This window comes from Aythya ferina (assembly GCF_964211825.1).
Source record: "Aythya ferina genome assembly, chromosome: 7".
Lineage (NCBI taxonomy): Eukaryota > Metazoa > Chordata > Aves > Anseriformes > Anatidae > Aythya > Aythya ferina.
This window is the reverse complement of record NC_140302.1, coordinates 16,819,933-16,841,039: the sequence shown is the minus strand read 5'-3', so window position 1 is coordinate 16,841,039 and position 21,107 is coordinate 16,819,933. Positions and strand designations below refer to the sequence as shown.

General features: G+C 34.6%; 1 protein-coding gene across 4 annotated transcripts in view; it reads right to left on the bottom strand.

Annotated features, from left to right (window-relative positions):
* PPP3CB (protein phosphatase 3 catalytic subunit beta) overlaps window positions 1-21,107 on the bottom strand; it is a 52,262-nt gene that overhangs the window by 14,469 nt on the left and 16,686 nt on the right. For 3 of the 4 annotated variants that reach the window (XR_014695258.1, XM_084526758.1, XM_084526760.1), the window contains exons 4-12: window positions 19,579-19,690; window positions 18,844-18,989; window positions 11,586-11,725; window positions 11,410-11,487; window positions 11,220-11,314; window positions 9,501-9,626; window positions 7,335-7,412; window positions 2,533-2,617; window positions 1,506-1,603 (exon numbers count right to left, since the gene is read on the bottom strand). Coding sequence is in view for 3 of the 4 variants with exons in the window: in XM_084526758.1 (XP_084382884.1) it covers window positions 1,506-1,603; window positions 2,533-2,617; window positions 7,335-7,412; window positions 9,501-9,626; window positions 11,220-11,314; window positions 11,410-11,487; window positions 11,586-11,725; window positions 18,844-18,989; window positions 19,579-19,690 (958 nt within the window). In the remaining variant the exon portion in view is untranslated. The remainder of the gene's footprint in view (window positions 1-1,505; window positions 1,604-2,532; window positions 2,618-7,334; window positions 7,413-9,500; window positions 9,627-11,219; window positions 11,315-11,409; window positions 11,488-11,585; window positions 11,726-18,843; window positions 18,990-19,578; window positions 19,691-21,107) is intronic. The other variant, XM_084526759.1, reaches the window with a different exon arrangement.

The following is a 21,107-nucleotide window of genomic DNA, read 5'->3' as shown; positions in this document are numbered from 1 at the left end:
CAAAGCTATAAGAGAACAGCTTTGATAGTTTAATAGAAAATGTAGTGAAAGGGTTTAAAAAACAAAAAAACGCTACATAGAAAATTTAAAAGTATACACGTAAATATCCTAAATCCCAAAATGAGAAAAGCAGCAACTCTTGGAAAAGAGATTGTATAAAAAATGGTATTCAGTTCATCAACATATCACAGTCTTTCAACTGCTATAAAGTTAATTGGTCAAATATGACATTTTTATACATTCTATTAAAACCTAAGATTGGCAAATAAAAATATCTTTTGATATATCTTTTGTCACTGAATAATTTAGGTTGAGTGCTGCTGATAGGAAGTCCAGTTTCAGATGGATATATTTTAGTTATCCACTGCTCTGAACAGAAACCTGGACTTCATTTTGTAATATATTTGGTACAATCTCACAGTGTTCTTCCTAAGCCTAGCTAATTGTTTATGGGCCTTGTGAAAAATATGATCCAATGATTCAACAAACTAAAAAAAAAAGAAAAGCCTTTTACAAAATATTCAATGAGCCAGATTACAGGTATATTTTGTATAGAGTTCTTTTTATTTTCATGCAAAAAATATATGCACACTTAATAACACCCTTTTATTTTGATTTATTTACAAGTTTTAAATTCAATCCCTTTATTCTCAACTGATTTTATAACAATTACTGAATACTTTTCAAGTACATTATTGTTCAAAATGCACAGACAATGTGCAGCAGCAAATGCAGCAAACCTCAAAAACAAGGTGCTACAACATTGCTTCTACATCAAGAGACAGACAAGTGTCTGGGATAGTGGTTTAATTTTAACACTTATACAGACATACATCTATACCTAGAGAGAGACAGACAGATCTAAGAAAGCAGCTACATCTGCAGAGGAAGGAAACAGCATGTTACAAGGACAATTCAGGGAGGTCAATTATACATAGAACATTTGACAAACAACATAGAGAACAAACTTTGGCATTAATTACCAGGGTACAAAACGTAGCACATTTCAATCTATCAATGGAGTGTAATATGGAACTCTGCAGCCTGTAGTTGTTTGTTAAGATTAGTATCAGTGAGAATTTGATATTGTCAATGAAAATACTAATACATAATAATAAAATCATTTTAATGGAAAGCAGACAAGTAAGGATGCAAAATTACATTGTAATTCTTGTATCTTTAACAACCAAATACCTTAATACCAGATTTATAAGGTCACTCCACCTGAGACATCTGCATCACCTGAAAAATTGTAAACTACGGAAGCTTGAAGTCTGAAAAATGTGGCCTGACACGGCTGAACTCAATTGCTTTTAGTTTTATACCCTGGTTAAGTATCCATTTCACATTGCCTGATTAACACATAACACTATGCTTATTTCAGCCGCTAAGACAAGAACTGAAAAGCATAAGAAACTCCCTGCATGCATTATGTGTAGTGTTAGCAAAAGAGTGAGATGTGCCCCAGTCCATCTGAGGCACAGCAAGTTGCATAACATCATTACCACTTTGCAGGGTCTGTCGTCCTCCGGCCAACACTCCACTAGGTAACATTCCAGTGGGAGTCAAACCCTTGAGTGTCAGCACACTTTCACTCTCCTCCCTGGTGTAAGAAAAAACAGTACAAAAAACTTAAGTATCTGCTCATGAAACCTGTATTAAAGCAAAATAAGGAACTGGGAAAGGGAGAACCTGTTTTTGCTGTCCTTTATCCATGCCAAGGTTTATGAGAATTCAAATTTAATCAACAATGAATTCAATTTAATCATCAAAAAATATTCCTATGCCATACTATTCTTTCCTGTCTAGGAGTTATAAACACTGATTACTTCTGAAATAACTTAGAAGCAATTATTCACATGCAGGTCCATTAATTTTGAATGCCTCATGAGGTACTGTGCATAACTCAGTGTCATTAAACAACCCACAATTTCACTGAATGTGTCTGTGCTTCAGGAGATACCAACTTCAAAAAAAATAATCCCTATCTGAACAATTATAGTCTGTGGAAAGCTATGCACACACACACACAATACACGTACTGTAACATACTACTACTATTTTGTGTAAACGTGATCATGAAATCTCTAAGTCTAGATCAGTAGGAGAAAACGGTACTTTTAAAAGCTGGAAACAAACAAACAAGAGAGCCCCAAACCAGCAACTAACCTCCTCCTTCCCCCACCCCAAACAACAACAACAAACAACACAAACAAACTAAGTCCTGAACTTTCAGTTATGACAGAAATTTTCCCAGCAAGCCCAGATTTTCTCCTTCACACCTTTGATTTCAGTATGTTGCCTTTCCAACACTTACAGTTAATGCCTGGGCATGTCTCAAAAATAACTTAAAAATATTTTTTTAAACCAAAAACACCAACATCAATGGGGTGCATTGATATGCAAAATAAGATTCTTATACACAGTGACCTCTTTGAAAAACATTTGGTATCTATTACCGTGGAACAGAGATATATTTTCCTAATATACAGATTAAGAGGGGTTTTAGGAAAGCAGAAACCACCCAAGTACCTGAGAACAGAGAAGACTCTTGCCATCTTGCCAATTGCACGAATTTTGTTTCTGATTATTTCTTTCCGTGCTGCAGCTGTACCTACTTTCAATGGAATAAGAGAGAGTCTCAAGCTCATCGATATTTACAAAGCCACCATTTTACAGCATATCAAATTCAATACAACTGTTTAAATTCAGTATTATTCACAGGAGGCCAGTACCCAAACACTTACAAAACACCACATTATAAAATTCTGGCTTCAGAATACCACCAAAACCATCATCACCCTCCGTGTCCACAAAACACACACAAAAAAAGTTTAGGATGTTCACAATGATTTGCTAAAGCTAGCAAGCATCTAAATTACTGTCATTACAACAGAGTAACTATCATAATTCATCTGCCTAATTTTATGCATGAAATTATTCACTGACATCTGTGTTTATTAAGACGTAGCTATGTAGCTCAATACAGAAGCCAGATATTAAAGCCACAAAAAAAAAAAAATAGTTGCTAATTCTTACACAGCTGTCCATGAGAAAACAGTTTTTGATTTGCTGGTTTCTAAGTCAACTTCCCAAAACATACACCTGCACGAACTAAAAATCAAAATAAAATGCCAAAGAATTGCAGTGTTACCTCCCTTACCAACTAATTCTATGTTCTATATATCATCTTAGGTTTGCATCACTTGCAGAAATTACAAATACCAAAGATATGGAGTAAATACTGCATATTCCACAGAGCAGAGAAATACCATTTGTGATAGATAAAAGTTAAGACAAAATTCTGAAAGGAGGCTTTGGGTTCGGAACGAAAGCTACCTTTGCCTGCACTGATATTATAAAAACAGAAGTGCCTTTCTTCAACACTGGTTTTTGTTTTGTTCAATGTATAATAGTCAAAGTCATCCTCCTTTCCTTTTGCGGACAGCCCAGGTCCCCTAAAAAAGTATAGGCAGATGAGGAGATATCAAAACAGCACAACAGTCAACCTTGTCAGACCACCACTTCAAGAACGCAAAAGGCCTTCTGTTGAAGAGTGAGTGGACTTCAAATCCTGAACACCAAACCAAATGAAATACAGAAGATTGGGGTAAGCACATTGGGGTAAACAACAACAGCTACAAAAACCCACACGAAAAGGAAAACTTGTAGTAGAGATAAAGAAAAAAAAGGCAGGAAGACAGGAAGAGACAACCTTTGTATGAACATGATGAAAGAATTCTGGGGTAGAACAAATCTCTTAATCCATTTAAATGAAATATAACCAGAAACTGCTGAGTTACATTTTTTTAGACAAAGAACAACTTTAATGAACTGCAGACATCAAACAAAAAAAAAAAAAAAAAAAAGAAAAAAAAGGAGGCCAATGAAAAAAATGAGGATAGACTGAATAAAAAAAAAAAAAAAGCAATGTTTACTAAAAAAAATAACTCAGCTTAAGAGTTACTTTTTAATATTCTATATGTTTTCACTTTCTCTCTCTGAACACTATTAAATAACAGCTTGATGATCTGGAATGAGAAAGCTTTTTCAGAGTTTTTGTCAAAGTTAGTGTCAGATAAGGGACCATACACCTTCCACACAAGTCACTCAGTTTTCTTCCCACCTACACCTACTTTTTGAAGGCTACACTGCTGCAGAGCCGTAACATCCAGGGTGAGAAGATTACAGGCACTGCTAGGGCCCGTATTTCTACTCTGGTAGGTCACTATGCCATAAAAAGAGACATGCTGGTTTATGGTATTACAGAGAATGCATTACTCCAGGAGGCAGCATTGCACAACATCTAGCCACTGAATCCTGGTTAATTCAGAGAACAGTCAAGTAGCATCTGCCTGGAGAATAAAGTCTTGATCTCAACCTAAATTAGAGGGGATCTGACAAAGAACTCTCCCATTGCCCATTCCTAATGCCTGCACAAGAAACAAGTTCTGAAATGCTCATACTATTATGCTCCAAAGAATTAATATAAACTTTCCAAGTACCCCTATAACCAAATGTACTCCCAAATACTAGAAATACTCTCTTGAAGTGGCAAATATATCACAGAATCACAGAATTTTCTAGGTTGGAAGAGACCTCAAGGTCATCGAGTCCAACCTCCAACCTAACGCTAACAGCCCTCCACTAAACCATATCCCTAAGCTCTACATCTAAGCGTCTTTTGAAGACTTCCAGGGATGGTGACTCCACCACTTCCCTGGGCAGCCTGTTCCAATGCCTCACAACCCCTTCTGTAAAGAAGTTCTTCCTAACATCTAACCTAAAACTCCCCTGGCTCAACTTAAGCCCATTCCCCCTCGTCCTGTCACCAGGCACGTGGGAGAACAGGCCAACCCCCACCTCGCTACAGCCTCCCTTGAGGTACCTAAAAAGAGCGATAAGGACACCCCTGAGCCTCCTCTTCTCCAGGCTGAACAAGCCCAGCTCCCTCAGCCGCTCCTCGTAGGACTTGTTCTCCAGGCCCCTCACCAGCTTCGTCGCCCTTCTCTGCACCCGCTCAAGCACCTCGATGTCCTTCTTGTAGCGAGGGGCCCAAAACTGAACACATATGCAGAGAGCAAACTGACTATTAGGTAAGTAATGGTCCGAAGAATTTGCCTGCACAGAAATATCTACCCTGGGATTTCAGAAAAGCAGGTGATAGGCTATGAATTTAAATTAGTAGACAACTTCTGAAATTTTGCATCAAATCATTTTCAAAATTGCACATACAAAGTATCTTTTCAATATCTCAGTTGAAGGAAACTAAAGTTCTAGACAAGCCAGGTTTTGGAACACTATAAACACATTCCATGCACAATCTTAAAAAATGCTTACAATTAAATTATTAAAAATCAAGACAGACAACTGAATGCTCCCTACACATGCAGGGCCAAAGATAAAGATTTAGAAATAGGTAAGAGAATGAAATTCTACAAAGAAAAAAAAAAAAAAAAAGGAAGGAATGGAAGAAAGGAGGAAAAAATTCATGCACAGAAAGACAGATGTCTTGGAATATGACTTCTGATAACAAAATTCACAAACCTTTACAAACATCCCATTAAAACGGGTAATAAAATAAAGTGCTGTATGTCTTTCAACACAAAGATATTCTCTGCATTAATACTTGTACTAGCAGGTTCTATGAAGTCATATTTCAAAACATTCCTACTCTGTCTGGTCTGTACCTTTTTTATTGCCATATATGAGTCGCTCTTCAGATGGAGAGTCCAGAAAAAAAGGAAGTGAACGATGGAGAAAAAGGTGAGTGAGACAAATAAAATAAAGATATTTAACTTGGCAGTGGAAGGAATGGAGAAGAAATGTGAAAAAAAAAAAAAAAAGAAAATGGAAAATTGCAACACTTAAAAATGTTTTCTTTGAACAAGAAGTGGAATTGTAGAGTGAGTTTTAAAATTTGATGATAAACAAGTGAAAGCTTGAAAAGTCAACAATTAAAAAAAAAATTCATTCACATAAAAAGATAAAGCATAGACAGTACCTAGGTGGCATTAAGACATACGCACCAAGCAAAGAAATTGTTAGAGACAGAAAAATAAAATAATTCAAATTAGGAAACTGCATCTACTGTACTGTATTGTACCGCATTGCCTGTAAGACAGGGCATATGCAATCAACTGATGAGCGTACTTATACTGGACAACCTAAATCCTAGCATCCCAGAACACCACCACACCCTATATACTGCAAATGTTTGGTATAATTGTTTTATGTTCAATTCAGTACGATTACTTGCATCAAAAACAAATTCACTGTTTGCAGGATCACATTTGAAACAATTTCTAATTTTTTATGTAAATGACAGCAAAGTTCAAGTGGCTCATAACCAATGCATTCCTACATAAAACACACAGCTACTTTAGAACACCACAATTCTGCTACTAGATTTTAACATAGTAACTGCTAAACATTAAGAATTGGACCACATCTCTAATATCTTTTACAAATGATCTTTAGTGGTTCTCATAGGCTGCTGAAACTTTCCTTCTTCCTACACTGTCATCAAACCATCCAACAAATTAATTCTCTTATTGGACAGAATGAAGCAAGTCTGAAAAACTTTCAGGTGTGATGTTAAGCACTACTGTAGGAAAAAAAAAGTATGATGCGCTGTCTCAATGCTACATGCCTCTTGATCACCATCTTAATCTCATTGCAAATATCTCCTTAACAATCCACTGTATCATAGTTTACAAGATGTTACCATTTATTACATGAATACTTGTTATACAATGCACACAAAGATCTAACTATCATGCTTGAAGCTCAAACACTAAGATTTAAATGCATTTCATACTTCAAGTCTATAGTCTATATATACTTTGCCACAAGAAATACTGTATCTGTTTTTTGCCTCTATCAACTCTTCACTGAAGAGCAATCATTAAGAAAATTAAGAGCTTATAATAAATTTATTCTAGATAATTAATGTCCAATTTAGATGTTTATTAATTGTATACATCAGACGATGTAGTTCTGCAAAGTAAGTTTAATATGTTTCAAATACTAATGTTTAGTTGTGTTTTCAAATAAAGTGCCAACAAATTCTGGGAATTCTTCACAAAGCTTCAGCTTTCAGTACAGAGTACGTATGTTTTTTTGCAAAGGATACAATTACTGCTTCTTGATGACAAACATGAAAAAACAATTCCCTTCCCTTCCCTCCCCCAGAATTCTCATCACCTAAGGAAAAATTTGACAGCAATTTTCTTCAAATTTCAGGTAATCAATTGTACCACTATGCCAATCACTGTTTCACACATGATTTCCAATAAAAAAAAAAAAAAAAACACACTAAAGTTAATCCCTACCGTCAAATTGATCTTCTCCCTCTGTCATCAGTTCATCATCAGAACAAATGCTCAAAACATTCACCAACATTTCTGTAACTGTATATGAAAAAAAATAATTAACTGCTTGAAGAATTTTAAATATTTCCAAGCATATAAGATGTAACTCGTCACCAGCAACTGTAGTGAATGAACTTCCCACCTCCTAAACTCTGCTCACTAATTTAGTCTCTAAAATATGTGGTTTTCTTGATGTGCGCTGTCACAGAATTTTAAAAATTCACAAAAAAAAAGCCAGAAATTACACCACCTACCAAAGAACACTGCACAGCCTTCTCTCCTATCTCACAAGGAGTTCACTTAGATAAGAATTCTCTTCTTGTGCATTAGTATTTTTACATCAGGGTAAGTCTTTATTTGAAGTAAATTTTATGCAAAATTTACTTAAATAGGAAAATATTTGGACAGCTCAAAATTAGGTATAAAAGGTGAAAACTATTCAATTTCTGGCACCTGCAGGCATTTAGTAGAAGCAGTGAAGCAGAAAAATATTATGGCATAAATATGGTGCAAACTCCATGTCTTTTCAAACTCCCCTTAAACATTGACATAAAGGATACACAAACTTGTTTCAAAAATCTTACATTTTCTACCTCCAGGAATCTCCTTATTCTATCACTCAATCTTTCACACATGCATCAGCCTTTTCCTTAAAACAGTCAAGTTTCCCCTTCCTCCTAAAGGGCTTGGTAACTTACTCCAGAAGTTCAATCAGGTGTTTAAAAACCTTGTAATTTCTTGTCTGCATTTATTCGTGACTAATTCATACAGTCCAGGCATTATCTGCTATGCTATTCGTCACCATTCTTGTGAGCTACTCTCTACTTTACTGAAGAAGTACAACAAATAATTCTGATTTTGATCTGTTCAATGTAGACCAAACAATATTGGCACCATATCTTTCATTGAAAGTTGAAGTATGCACATGTCCAAAGATCATGACAAATTACAAGATCTATTATTCCAGCAGTCTTAGCCATACAGTGGGGCAATGAGGAACTTACTTAATAGTTCTTGGTGTCTCATTACCAGTATTATACAAAAGTAAAATAAACAACATTAACACTTTCAATGGCAAAGGGTTATTTACTGCATCATCGGGTAAGAGAAACAATCTCCTTTCAAACATCAGATCCCTTAGTTTAAAAATCACCAAAAAAAATGTTGAAAGGACTAACCATTATAAAAAATGTCTAAGCTATTTACTTGTATCTGCTCACTAAAGACAACATGAAGACAACATGAACAAGTCTAGAATCCTGGGTCTGTATGACTCTTAAACAGATTATCTCTAGAGTATTTTGCAAAGAAATACAGAGAGCTTTCCAGATCTTTATGAAAAGAGCAGTTCCTGTCATGGAGACATTTTAAATAGACCCAAATAGCCTCTAACCTCATTGCTTTTTAACTGAGGACTACTTGGAGCTCTAGTGTCCTAGATTTAGAGTTATTAACTCTAGAGGGGAAAAAAGTGGACCTGTGCTAAATTATCTTTTATAAGAAAAGATTATAACTGAAAAGAGTTATTTTAATGAAGGTCAATCTGTTATAGCTACCTAATAAAATTAAAATTTTACAGGAACATCTCAACATAGTTTACACCTATAACTATACAAGATTAATTATTATATATAACCTAGCCTTTTGTAGAATATGAACACCTTTCATATTGACTTCAAATGAAGTTCAAAGGTACTTCCTAACAATGCAGGTATATATACACTCAATGGAAATTATAATTTGTATTAACACTTTTCCTTTATTAGATCCAGGTTATCTTGACCGAAACAGCTGAAGAAAACAGCCAAAACTGAAGGACATGTTTTACTTCAGTCTACCTTTTCCCAGACATATTACCTTTATGTCCCAAAAAAACCCCTCATCAGGGTCAGCTTAACAACTTTACCAAATTTTCTTCCTAATCAAGCATCCAGGAAATCTACCTGATAAAGACAAATGCAGATAACCATCTTCACAAAAATAATGAAATTAATCTTTACTTGGTAAATATTAAAACAATCAAAAAACCCAAGCCAAACAAAAACAAAAGGAAACAAATAAACCCTTCACAACAACAAACTGGGAGATACAGAAAAGAAATTAATTTGGTGTGTAACTCTTGCATACCTTTTTCTCCAACAAATGGCAAGGACCATGTAAAAACATCCATAAAATTTGGTAGCCAGTAAGGATGAGGAGAACAATTGAACTGACGAATATTCATCACATTGTTTTCATATTTTAATACAGCAGCTAAAATAAAATTCAGACATTTTGGAAAGACTGTTTAAAACTTGCAAGTATCACAAATGTAAAAACACTTTTATACTACAGACAAAATAAAAGCAGAGATACTCCATTCTCTTTCTTTCACAGTATTTAAATGATAGGTTTCTAGTGGAGAATTTTGGATTTTATTTTACTGCAATTACTGCAGTTTAAAGTACTGTTACTTATCAGTTTAGTCCTGTACTATCCCATTAAAAGTCTACAATGAACAATGATTTCAAGAAGTCCTGAAAAGGATTTTAAATAAAATCCTAACTCAGAACAGCAGCATGTCCAGTTTCAGGTTTTACTCTTGGCATGTGTCTTCCCGCACTGGAACATGAAGTCTCAGAATGCAAGCTTACAGAGTGGAATAAAGCCAGGGAAATCTAAAAAAAAAATCAGGGAGAAAGTGCAGAGAAACAAAACAGAAAAAAAAAAAAAAAAAAAAAAAGCATTCCAAGGCTAAATAAGCCTTGATTGCACTTTTCCATACTTAAGCTTGCACTACACTGGGAATAGCTGAGGGGGAAAAGATTCTTAAAAAGTGATATCCACGAAGATGGTGGAAAAACATTAAAAAACAAACAAACAAACAAACAAACAAAAAAAACAGTTGAAGCTCCTTTACTTCCAAGTGCAAGTAACAGCAGCTCATCTTTCCCTCTATGCAGTTAATCACCCTACATAAATGGTATGGGTTGGGTGAGTGAGGGTTCTTTGGAGGTGGGTGGGAAAAAATTCAATGTATTGTATAGTACATCATATTCAATAATATTCATTCACAGTTAAGCTCTCTGTAATTCTGACTTTTATGTCTTTCTCTTCACTATTAAGCATGTCTCCTGTGCAACTTTATACTGCATCTCTAACAGAGTATGGACAAAAATTGTTTGTCACCTTCCTAATAACATTTCCAAAGGTGATCAGTATTTAGATCAATATTTGCTGTTCCCTGATCTCCCAAACACAGCCACTGTTGTCCTGTAAGATCACAGAACATGTATCTCCCATGTCTCATTTTCTTCCCTGTGACTACCTACTTATAAGCACAGGGGTTTTGTCCATTTCTGTCTCTTACCTCAACAAGGTACCTAGCACAATTGACTGTCCTGGATTTCATCCACATGTAATTTCTTCTGTCCATAATTAAAGACTCTCAGATGCCATGATACACAACATGAACTACCTCATGCACGTGCTACTTACCAATGCCTTCTCCCTTCCTTACTTTAGTTCACAAACTAAAGACAACCAGAGGAGTGAAAACTCACAGCACTGCAAAGCCTTGCCTGACTGGAAAACACCAGGTGATGCGTTTTTAAGTATTAAATAGCAACAATTTTTACAACAGAAACTTCTGCCCACATGTCAGCTCCAAGGTACTCTTACATGAGACTGTATTTTATGTCATGTGTGTTACTTCACAACACAATTTTAATTCAGGATTTTTTGGTCCTTTACTTTCTTAACTGGCAGAAAAATGTTGACATTAGATGACTTATGTAGTAAGACATTTATTTTAACAACACATTTTAATTTGAGCATTGCATACAGATATTAATTACAAGTTCTTACCTTTATTATTGTAGACATCAAGGTAATTAGGTGCTGAAAAAATTGTTATTAATGATGGGAACCCTGTAGTTTGACTTTTCCTGTACATTCTATAACTGTAAAACCAAACAGATTATTTTACACCTTACAGCAATAAGCAATTATTTTTATATTTTGCACTGTGAATAATTTCTTGAAGGAATATACTTACCCTGCATCTTGTGCTTCGTGTGCTCTAATGATTGACAACAAATTATTATTTTGCAAAAATTCACAAACTGCTGGATAGCTGTGAAATGAAAACAATCGTGAGTAAAATAAACCCTCTATCAAATACGCAGGAAGACTTAGCATGAACATATTAAATAGATCCTTGCATACTCTCACCTATAAAAGTATGAGCATCCTCTTACTGTATTGTGACTGAAGTGCTCTGGTGAACTTTCATTTCCAAAATCTTCTGAAGGATCTGACCACAGTAAGTCACACATTGGTCCAAATGCTGGAGGCTCTTTGAATCTATCTAACTGTTTGAGAAAAAGCAAGAGCATAAAGATTCTTTAAATATTAAATCTGTAAGTTTTACACATTTGTTAGACTACATATCCATCAATACCAAGCATTTACAGAATAAAACCCAACCATATCAAAGAGAAATAGGTTCTGTATATTTTTTCCTCTCCTCGTCATGAAATAAGGCAGAGGCATGCCAAAAGAACCAAACCTGTTAAGAGCAATAGGATTTATTAGTTGTAAGGAGAAAAGAGAGAAATTCCAGACTGATGGATATGTGTAATATAAAGTCAAGTTACAGACAAGGAACTAGATGGTCCTTTTTCATGCACATGCCGTATCTACCAATCTGGAGACACTACCAGGAATTAGCAAAGAGAAACAGTACAGAAAACAAGAATGGCAAAAGAAAAGCATGAATAATTAGCACTGACTAGAATAAAGTAAATATATACAAAAAACTCAAACCCAAACCAAACCCCTGAAACAGCCATCTCCATAAGGGATTGTTCAACAATGTAATGAAGAGATGACTAACATAGCCATCTTAGACTTCTTTCATACAGGCTTTATTTCTCAAATATAGCCCTGCTGTAATGGGCTATAAGCATTTTGGGAGAGACTTAGTTTGTTTGCTTTTCTTTCCTTTAGCTGCTTTTTTTTTTTTTTTTCCTTAAAGATTTCCACTTGGAAATGCTTGCTCTAGCAGCCTGTAACATCACTAGTAACCACAGTGAATAGAGCCAGAGGTAAGGAGGACAGCACATTTGTTAACGTAAAAGGAAAATACCCTGTTTAAGTACCATTCAATCAATCTTTGACATCCCAGAAATGAGATTTCCCAGTTTCAATGTAAAGCTTATTTGATCTTTATGTAGCTGGAGTTTGTTCACAAGATGATTTTATCCAAGAAATGTAGGAACGGTTCTTTGATGGACAGTGCATTTATCTCACTTTACCTCCCATACCAAAGAAGATGACTTTGATGGTACTAGAGAACACTTAACTCTTCATGACAGGTTCGAAGGGAGGTTTGGTGAGCACCTGGTGAATTTGAGTCTAACGGTCCATAGGAATCCATTCAAATATGGAACCAGCAGTAGTGCCAAGCTCTCTCATGCCCTGGAAAATCAGAGCTCCCGAGGCTGCCACCTGTAACATAAGTGGAAAGGTCCAGATCTTTACAAATTCCTGCCAGATAATGGCAAGGCAGGTATTAACTGAAGTTGTTGTTGGAATTTATTCAATATTAAAAGTCCAGTGGTTTAACATTTCGCACACTGGATGATAAACCCGGCATGGAATACTCCTTCCAGATTGAAGAAATCAGTCCATCAACTTCTGCAAGTACCTGAATTTCTGTAGATTAAACCATCAAGTTTCTAAACCTCCAGCAATAAATTTGTGTCTAGAAGCTAACAGAAGCATTTAAATAAGGAAGATTCAATTCTGTGCTTAGTGATGTTTCCTGCAACGTAGAAGGCTGAAAGTCTAGAAAACATTTCTAACAAATTTTCTCGAGTTTTTCTTCAAGGATTTTCCTTACGACTTTGGCCAAATGGATAGAGGAAGACATTATAAATAAAAAGTTTTCACTGCTGCAAGCAACACACCTCTCCCAAGCTACTTTTTCTTAGCATTTGAAACAATAATGTAGACATTTCTTGAAGTAAGGAGGTCAGCTTGTAAAAAATAAATATACTTGCATACATATCAAATCAGCATCTCCTTCACTAGACCATCTAAAAACTGGCATATTTCCCAAGACATTTCAAAATTTAAGGAAATGTCACTTCTATTCAACCCAGATTGCATACATCAAATCAGAATAATCAGGTTAAGGTTTCTCTAAGTGTGGACAGCAGTAAAGTTAATGAAGAACAAGTCAATTCAAAACACTTGTTAATGATTACCTATTTCTGAGTATGTTGTGACTACAGCAAAGCAGAATCTCAATATAAATTAGCTTAACATATTTCTAAGCAAGATTAAGGTAACTGAGAATGACACAATTTTATTCAAGAATAACAATCGCTGTATCTGGTGTTAAAACAGAAATGGGTAGCATTTTTTAATGCACACTGTAAAATAATTAAGTCTAAATTAATTTACTAGGACTATGAAGTCAAGGCTACTATACTGAAGTGCACCATACCTCCACATGAATGCTCAAATTAAGGAATAGCAAAACCTTGGAGATATATTAAGGAATAGAAAATTAAAAATACTTTAATTTTGAAGCAGAAGACCTTCAGAGAAGTTTCATATACTTGAAGATACAGACAGGTTTTAATTAACCTAATTTTCCTGATAACTATCACATATTAAAAGCCCTAAAAATCATGTGAAGGCCAGTAAAGAGTGGCAGAAAGACATTACTAAAGAAAAGAAAATTTCAGAATACCACAGAAAAGAATTAAGGGATTATAAAGAGATTCCTAGGAGTGCACCCATAAATTTCAAGGCACTTTACTGATCAAGCCTTACTGCCACTACAAGAACTAAACAAAACAATTACCATCATCTTGTCACTCAAAGGGAAAAAATAAAATAAAATCTCTTTGCCTCTCTTCTTTAAGAGACCCGATAACCTTATCTAGACATTTTCGTATCAATCATTAGTCTTAGAGTCAAGATCCATGGAATTCTGTTTCAGCAGTAGTCTTGGCAGTGTAAATGAAATCAACTGAACAGAATCTCTACATTGACGGTCACGCATCTGAAAGAGACACTACCAACACAAACATAACTTTTGTGTAAATGAACTTCAGAGGATAAAAATCAGATTACTTCACGTTTCACAAACCTGTAGTTTCTTGGAAATAAGAAGCACTTGCAGCAGTCTTGCTGGTTAGGCTTTACTGTCATATCTACTATGACAGCTGTCCTCTACTATAAATAAGAGTACGCCAGCAAAAACAGTAATTTCATTCATGTAGTTTTATCACCTTGTTGAATGTCAATACTGACATAAGACTTCATTCAGAAAAAAAAGCATCTATACAGATTTTTATTTTTTTTTGAGTTGACTCCTATGCTGCTTAAAGCTGATTTCCATTCTTATGCCAGATGATGAAGTCTATACGTGTTTGCAGAGGAGATCTGTCCTTTTTAAGAACTTCTGCTAATAAACCAGAAGGCTTACAATAGTATACAATCGTCTTGGTTGTTTACAGAAGTCATTTCACACATCACACTTGTATCACAAGTGTATGGTATTTTCCTAGATATAAAACGAGCATTTCACATCACCTATTTAATTTAAATAAATTTACAATATCATTGTATGCCAAGTTCTAATGCAGCTCCTGAAACTGCTGCCAACCGATGACTACTGCTTTTTCCAAGAGTTACCAGATGATTCTTTAAAAAACAACAAAAAAAAGGCCCTAGGAACAGTTCTAATAACATTGTCTTACATTTATAAACGTGGTTTTCATCAGAAGCAATACACAACGCAGATTTTCATATATACGTATACACACACACACATAAACACACAAGCTTATAACTCATCCTAATGTAACCTAGAGCCTGTAAAAGTACAGGCCAATGCTACAGAATTGCCTTTTAAGTTTACTTGACACTTTGAAACTTGATTAGTTGCAAGACTTGAGACTAAAACAAAAATAAATCACAATCCTATTGGATGTGGCTCTATAAAGTGTTTTTCCAGACTTTGTTTCATTTGTGCTACTTTCCAGAAAGCTCTGACCATGTTTCTTTTCATCTGTAATGTGAGAAGAGCTAAGCCCTCCTCAGAATGGCGCAATGTACTCGCTTCGCCTTCTCACTTCTCTCTGCACAATGCATACAGATTTCTGTACATGTTAATATTGCCTCGAAAATGCAAATTGCTTCAGTACATCTTGCCGTTTACACCACTGAGCTTGTAAATATTCTTCCTCTCTTTTTCTACCATTTTCTTCTCACATCATTCTGCTTGGCTGTGTAAGATTTCTAAGTGAAATCCGTTGACATTCCAGCCTCTGAAATGGTCCAAGTCAGTACAAAAACCTGGTGAATTTAAAAATGAGATACAACCAGACAGCCTGTAATTCCAAGGAAAGGGAGAAGTAAAAAAAGAAAATGGAGCACAAGTAGTAGAGAAACTTCTAAGAAAACACAAAATACAGTAAATGAAGACAGAAAAAAATAAAAGGAGCCATCAATATTTATATACTACAAAACTAAATTAGGTATGTACTTTTCCCTTTTCTTTGACATTTTGAAATAGGCCTCCACATACCTTGTTCCATGTGCATATAAACTTTTTTCTTCCATCCTCACCTATAGTTCCAAAATTTTCTTAGAACCAACTGTTCATATTTTAAACTGCTATCAACTACACTTTAGCTGTCACTAATCCTAACAGGAATGGTCTTGATCTGGATATGCATGGAGCAAAATACAAAGGATACATTCACACCTCTCACAAAAGGAACAAAAAATAGGAAAAACAGAAAAACGCTTATCCAAAATTACAAGTTTCTCTAACACTCAGACTCTGTTTTGTCTTTCAGCTTTTGAAAATTCTGACTTGGTAAGAAACCCCTCTACTGCTATAGCAGCATTGTTATTTGTACACTCTTAAGTAAAAGAGGAGTAACAGCAGGCAAGACTCCCAGCTACCTTGCCAAAACGATTAAGATCAGACACAGATAAATAATTCCAAAGAAAATAAATTAAGCATAAAGTTATGCTTGCTGTTTCAGTTTCAAAAATTGTATTTCATGTCCTATTCAAGTCTACAAAAAAAGTTTATCAGCTGCTGGACAGTTTGCTTGTTACACTCATTCAGCAAACTGAAACTTGATTCCAAACTTATGTACTTCCCTTTAGAAGAACTCTGTAAATACTTCCCCCTGTTCTGAAAATAATGCAGCTATTTTAACTTCCACAACTCGCCAAAAGGAACTTTGTAACTCATTTTGTACGTAAAACCTTCTGTAAGTGGCACATGAAAAGACTTATGATTATTTTTAATAGTAGTTTCATTTAAATTCATCATAAACATAAAACTAATAATCTTACGGAGGCCATAAAACTTAATCAGTTCTATGCCAAATGCAGCTATTAGATTTCCCATTATGGAATACTTTCAGAATTTCAACCCTTTATTTTATTTATAGCCTCCGTTTCTTGTACCAAAATTCATTTCATGAAGTAAAAGAACTGTGAATTCACAACTACAACAGAACAAACCACTGAAAGTGATAGAATGTCGTGTACTGTAGACTGGACACACACTTCAAAAGGTTCTGCTTTAGTATGCTGCTAAAACCAACTTCTGTGAACACAATGCAACACAATAGCCCCTTTTTTCTCTGTATTTTTCAGATATTGCATATATACTAAAACCATAATTTCCTTCATTAAATTATAGAAAATATTCCAATATGCAGGGAAAAAGTCATCTTATGGGAAAGCATTAGTTATACCAAGACTCCTTAACTAGAGGTCTTGCTCTATACATCTAAAACCAGAATACCCACAAATGTTCTAAAGCAATCTTTACTATTACACATAAAACAAACTATTGTCTTCTTCCTTTTGAATCTTTAATGAAGAAGGTATAATTTTCTTATTTCTCTTTGTTTAGTGAAGCAATACAGGAATGACTACAGAGCCATTTCAGATATTATCACATTTCCTGACCAAGTAGCAATGGCATATTTGGTGAAAGGTTCTCAGTACAACCGATAAAGATTTTAGAGCAGCTGGATCTTTACAGAAGAGGTGCACATCTTAAGTTTTTTAAGATCTGCCTGTCTGAAACGCCTAACAAAAGAGTTGTTGTTGTTGTTTTCTTGGTCTCTTCAAAAGTTCTGTTTTTCAGTAGAACCTATCCGGCATCCAACAATTCCTCCTACAATTTAGGGAACTAGAAAATATGTCATGACATATTTTCCCACCAGGAACTGTGGAAGAAAACAAAACTCACTCATGCACCCATCCAACATAAGATGAAGCACTCTTTTCTCCCATCCCTCATCTCTAGTACCTGACCTCCAAAGACATTAGCAGAAATAACCTAGGGAAGGTGGGGATTCTGCTTAAGCAGTTTTATTTCCAGCCCTCAAACAAACAGTTATCTTTTTTTATCCCCTGTTGAATAATCCAAATTTTGAAAGTAAGATCCAATATAATAAAACATTACTCCTGTCAGGCTGGATGCCAGCTTTCCAAAAATTTAAAAATATCTGTACTCTTTCCTGGAAGAAGATCTGTGTCCTTTATTCAAGATGCCAGATGTGTTAACTAAAGTAAGTCGAAAAGGTGTATACAAAAAAGAAAGCAATTGAACTTGAAAATTCTCATCCAATACAATCTTCACTTGACTTTAGCACTCCATGCAAGCTGAAACCAATTTATTAGAAATGGGTACCTTTTAATGGGTACATACATTAGATGATTTCATCACTAACTTTCTTCCCTTTAAATTACTATTAAACTATTCTGTGTTTCCATTGTTCATTTTTTAAAACTTGTTTTTATTCTTACTATTTGTGAAATATTACTATTTATGTGATATACTCAGCACATTTACTACATTGTAAAATATTCGACTTGTTAATTAATTGCCTGCCAAATTTACCATTTTAAATAGCAATCTGACTTTCTAGTAAATATTGCAATTTCATACACTTTCAAAAAAAGAGAAAAATCCTTTTGTTCAAAAGAGTAAAAGCAAAACAAAACTGTTTTCAAAGAAACATAAATGAAACATGATATTTGATATACCAAACAATTTCAGGACTACGACTTCTACGAGTTTAGTTCTAAAAGTCATCAGAACTCTAGTTTTCATCTAGAAAGAAATAAAAACACTATTTAGATTGAATATGAAGCTCTTTACATGCACTACAAATCTAAAGAGACTGTGGAATTTTTGAGGGTTTTTGTGTGTGTTTTGTAACAGTTTAAGCTGCCCCAATTGAGATCAAGTAATGAAATATGTGCCAGATAGGCTTAGCAGGATCATAGTTAAAAACTTTTGGTCTCAATTTCAGATCCCGATTTACACTGTCAAAACAGACAAGAACAGAAAACAATACACTGACAACTTCACATACATGAATTGTATATCATGATAAATATCTGTATTTCCACTTATTTTCAAAATACTCACTCTCCTAATGTCATCTAGTGTATTAATTTCTGGTGAGAGTCCACCATGAACACAAAGAAACTGTTGATTTAGAAGAGCAGCAAGGGGAAGACAATCAAAAGCTTCCATACAAGCATCATAGACTCTTTCTGAGTACTTTATTTTACCTGCATGAAAGAAAATATAGAATGTTAAGAATTCCATGTTCATCTCTATGTTCCATGGAAAAAGTAATCTAGTAGATGATAAATAAAAGAGCCAACCTCACAAAATGAACACTTAAAACATATTAAAACAAACAAATATTTTAAAGTTGCATTTTAAGATGCAACTTGCATCACCAGAGGAGTTATTTTAGAAGAACGGTTAAAATCAATTCCCAAATGGAAAAAATATTCAGCAGCAGGGTTATTTTTCTTGCTAGCTCCACAATACTGGACAGCAACTTACTTCGTGCTCCTGGTTATAGCCAAGATAAAAAAAATAACCTACTTCTCTCCAGGATTTTAAAAACAGGTTGCATCAAAATGTACTCCATAATGTATTTTTACAAATACAAGTCTTCTCATACTTGCATTCCAATACCTTACTTAACTGCAAGCAATTCTATATAAGTCAGTGGTTTGCAAAAATTCACGTAATTCCACTTGTTTGCAAAAATTTGATTAAACTAACAAACACCTCTCAAGCAAAACGAGAGACCAGACATCAGTAGCTTTGAAGTAAGCTAAACTTACATTCTTAGACAGTACTTACATTCCTGTTTAAAGGTAAAATACTCCGTTAGGTGTCTGCATTCATGGTTGCCTCTCAAAAGAAATAATGTGCTTGGATAGAGAATTTTCAGGACCCATAAGTACAGCACACACTGTTGAAAAACAAAGATACACAGTAAATTACACTTTAAAAATTATTATTACTCAGAAACTTTGAGTAAGAATGTTAACAGCTTCAAACGTAAGTACAGCTTAATGTGCCATTCTGAAATATAACACTACATCCCTGAGTCAACACACCGGTTCTGGACCCAAGTTGCACAAATTATTACTTTTCCTAAGAACCGATGCACAGAATGCTGAATAAATATTTGTATTTACTGGACAATCAGTAATAAGTCAAATTCAACAGAATTATACTACCAAACACTCCTTCATCTAGATAATGTATGCATTTGTGCATAAAATCTGATTTCAAAATATGATTCTAAAGACTGGCGTAAGAAGGAATGCAAACATTTATTACTAAAGATAGAAAACAAGCAAACAAACAAACAAAAAACATTTCCGTTAAAGACAGCAATACATCATGCTAGGGTGTTTTTAACTAGGAATCTAGTTAACTAGGAAACTAGAGTTGATCTCCCCAACCTCCCAGAACTTGGAAAGCTGCTTGTTCATTCACTGATCAAGCAGCAAATTCAAAGGTGTATAGTAAGTTTCCATATATTGTTATCATTGCAACTTTAGTAGCAAACAGTGTTGTGAAACATGCACAATTTTTGAAGTTTAGAGTTTGTTTTCACTGTCATTCCTAAACACCCAAAATGTATTTCTTATCTTCAAATTTGATTCTTGTATTTTTAACTGAGCACAGAAAAATTAAAATCCCAGTAGTTCTGGATCACGATGAAGTCACCTACAAGTTATTGCTACCATATTGTTAACCAATACAAGAACCCTGAAGGTATCATTCTTCAAACTCTTTTTGCATAGTACAATGAGTACATGAAGGAAGAAAGAAAACAAAGGAACACTTTAAAAACAATACATACATATAGAGAAATACACCAACAACTTCTATTGAGAAGTTTAGATTAACTATTACTGATTTTTCATCTTAGTAAAAATATACAAATTAATTATTTTGCTAATCATACCCGTTTTTCCCCCAATGTGTTTGTAACTGCAAAATCCTGATGTCTTGTAAATTCCCAGACTCTTTAAAACCATTTCCCAGCAGCAAGCATAATCAGTTTGTGATAAAATGACTGCTTATCGTCAGATGAATATGTGAACTGATTTGGCAAATTCCACAATTGTGAACTGTTTTGAGTCAGTTTGTATGAAAAAAATTATAAATATTGGCAATCTTAAAGACTTGTAATACGAGGATGTACAAACAGTTCCTTCCACTCAATAAACAAATACTACATTTAATTAAATGGCTGAAATTTACCATATTCTCAAGCATGATACCTACTAAATAAACAAAGAACATTTTTGAACTGTTCCTGTACCAACATATTTCTCTTTTATCATTACACAGACTAATGTCAGAGTTCTTTA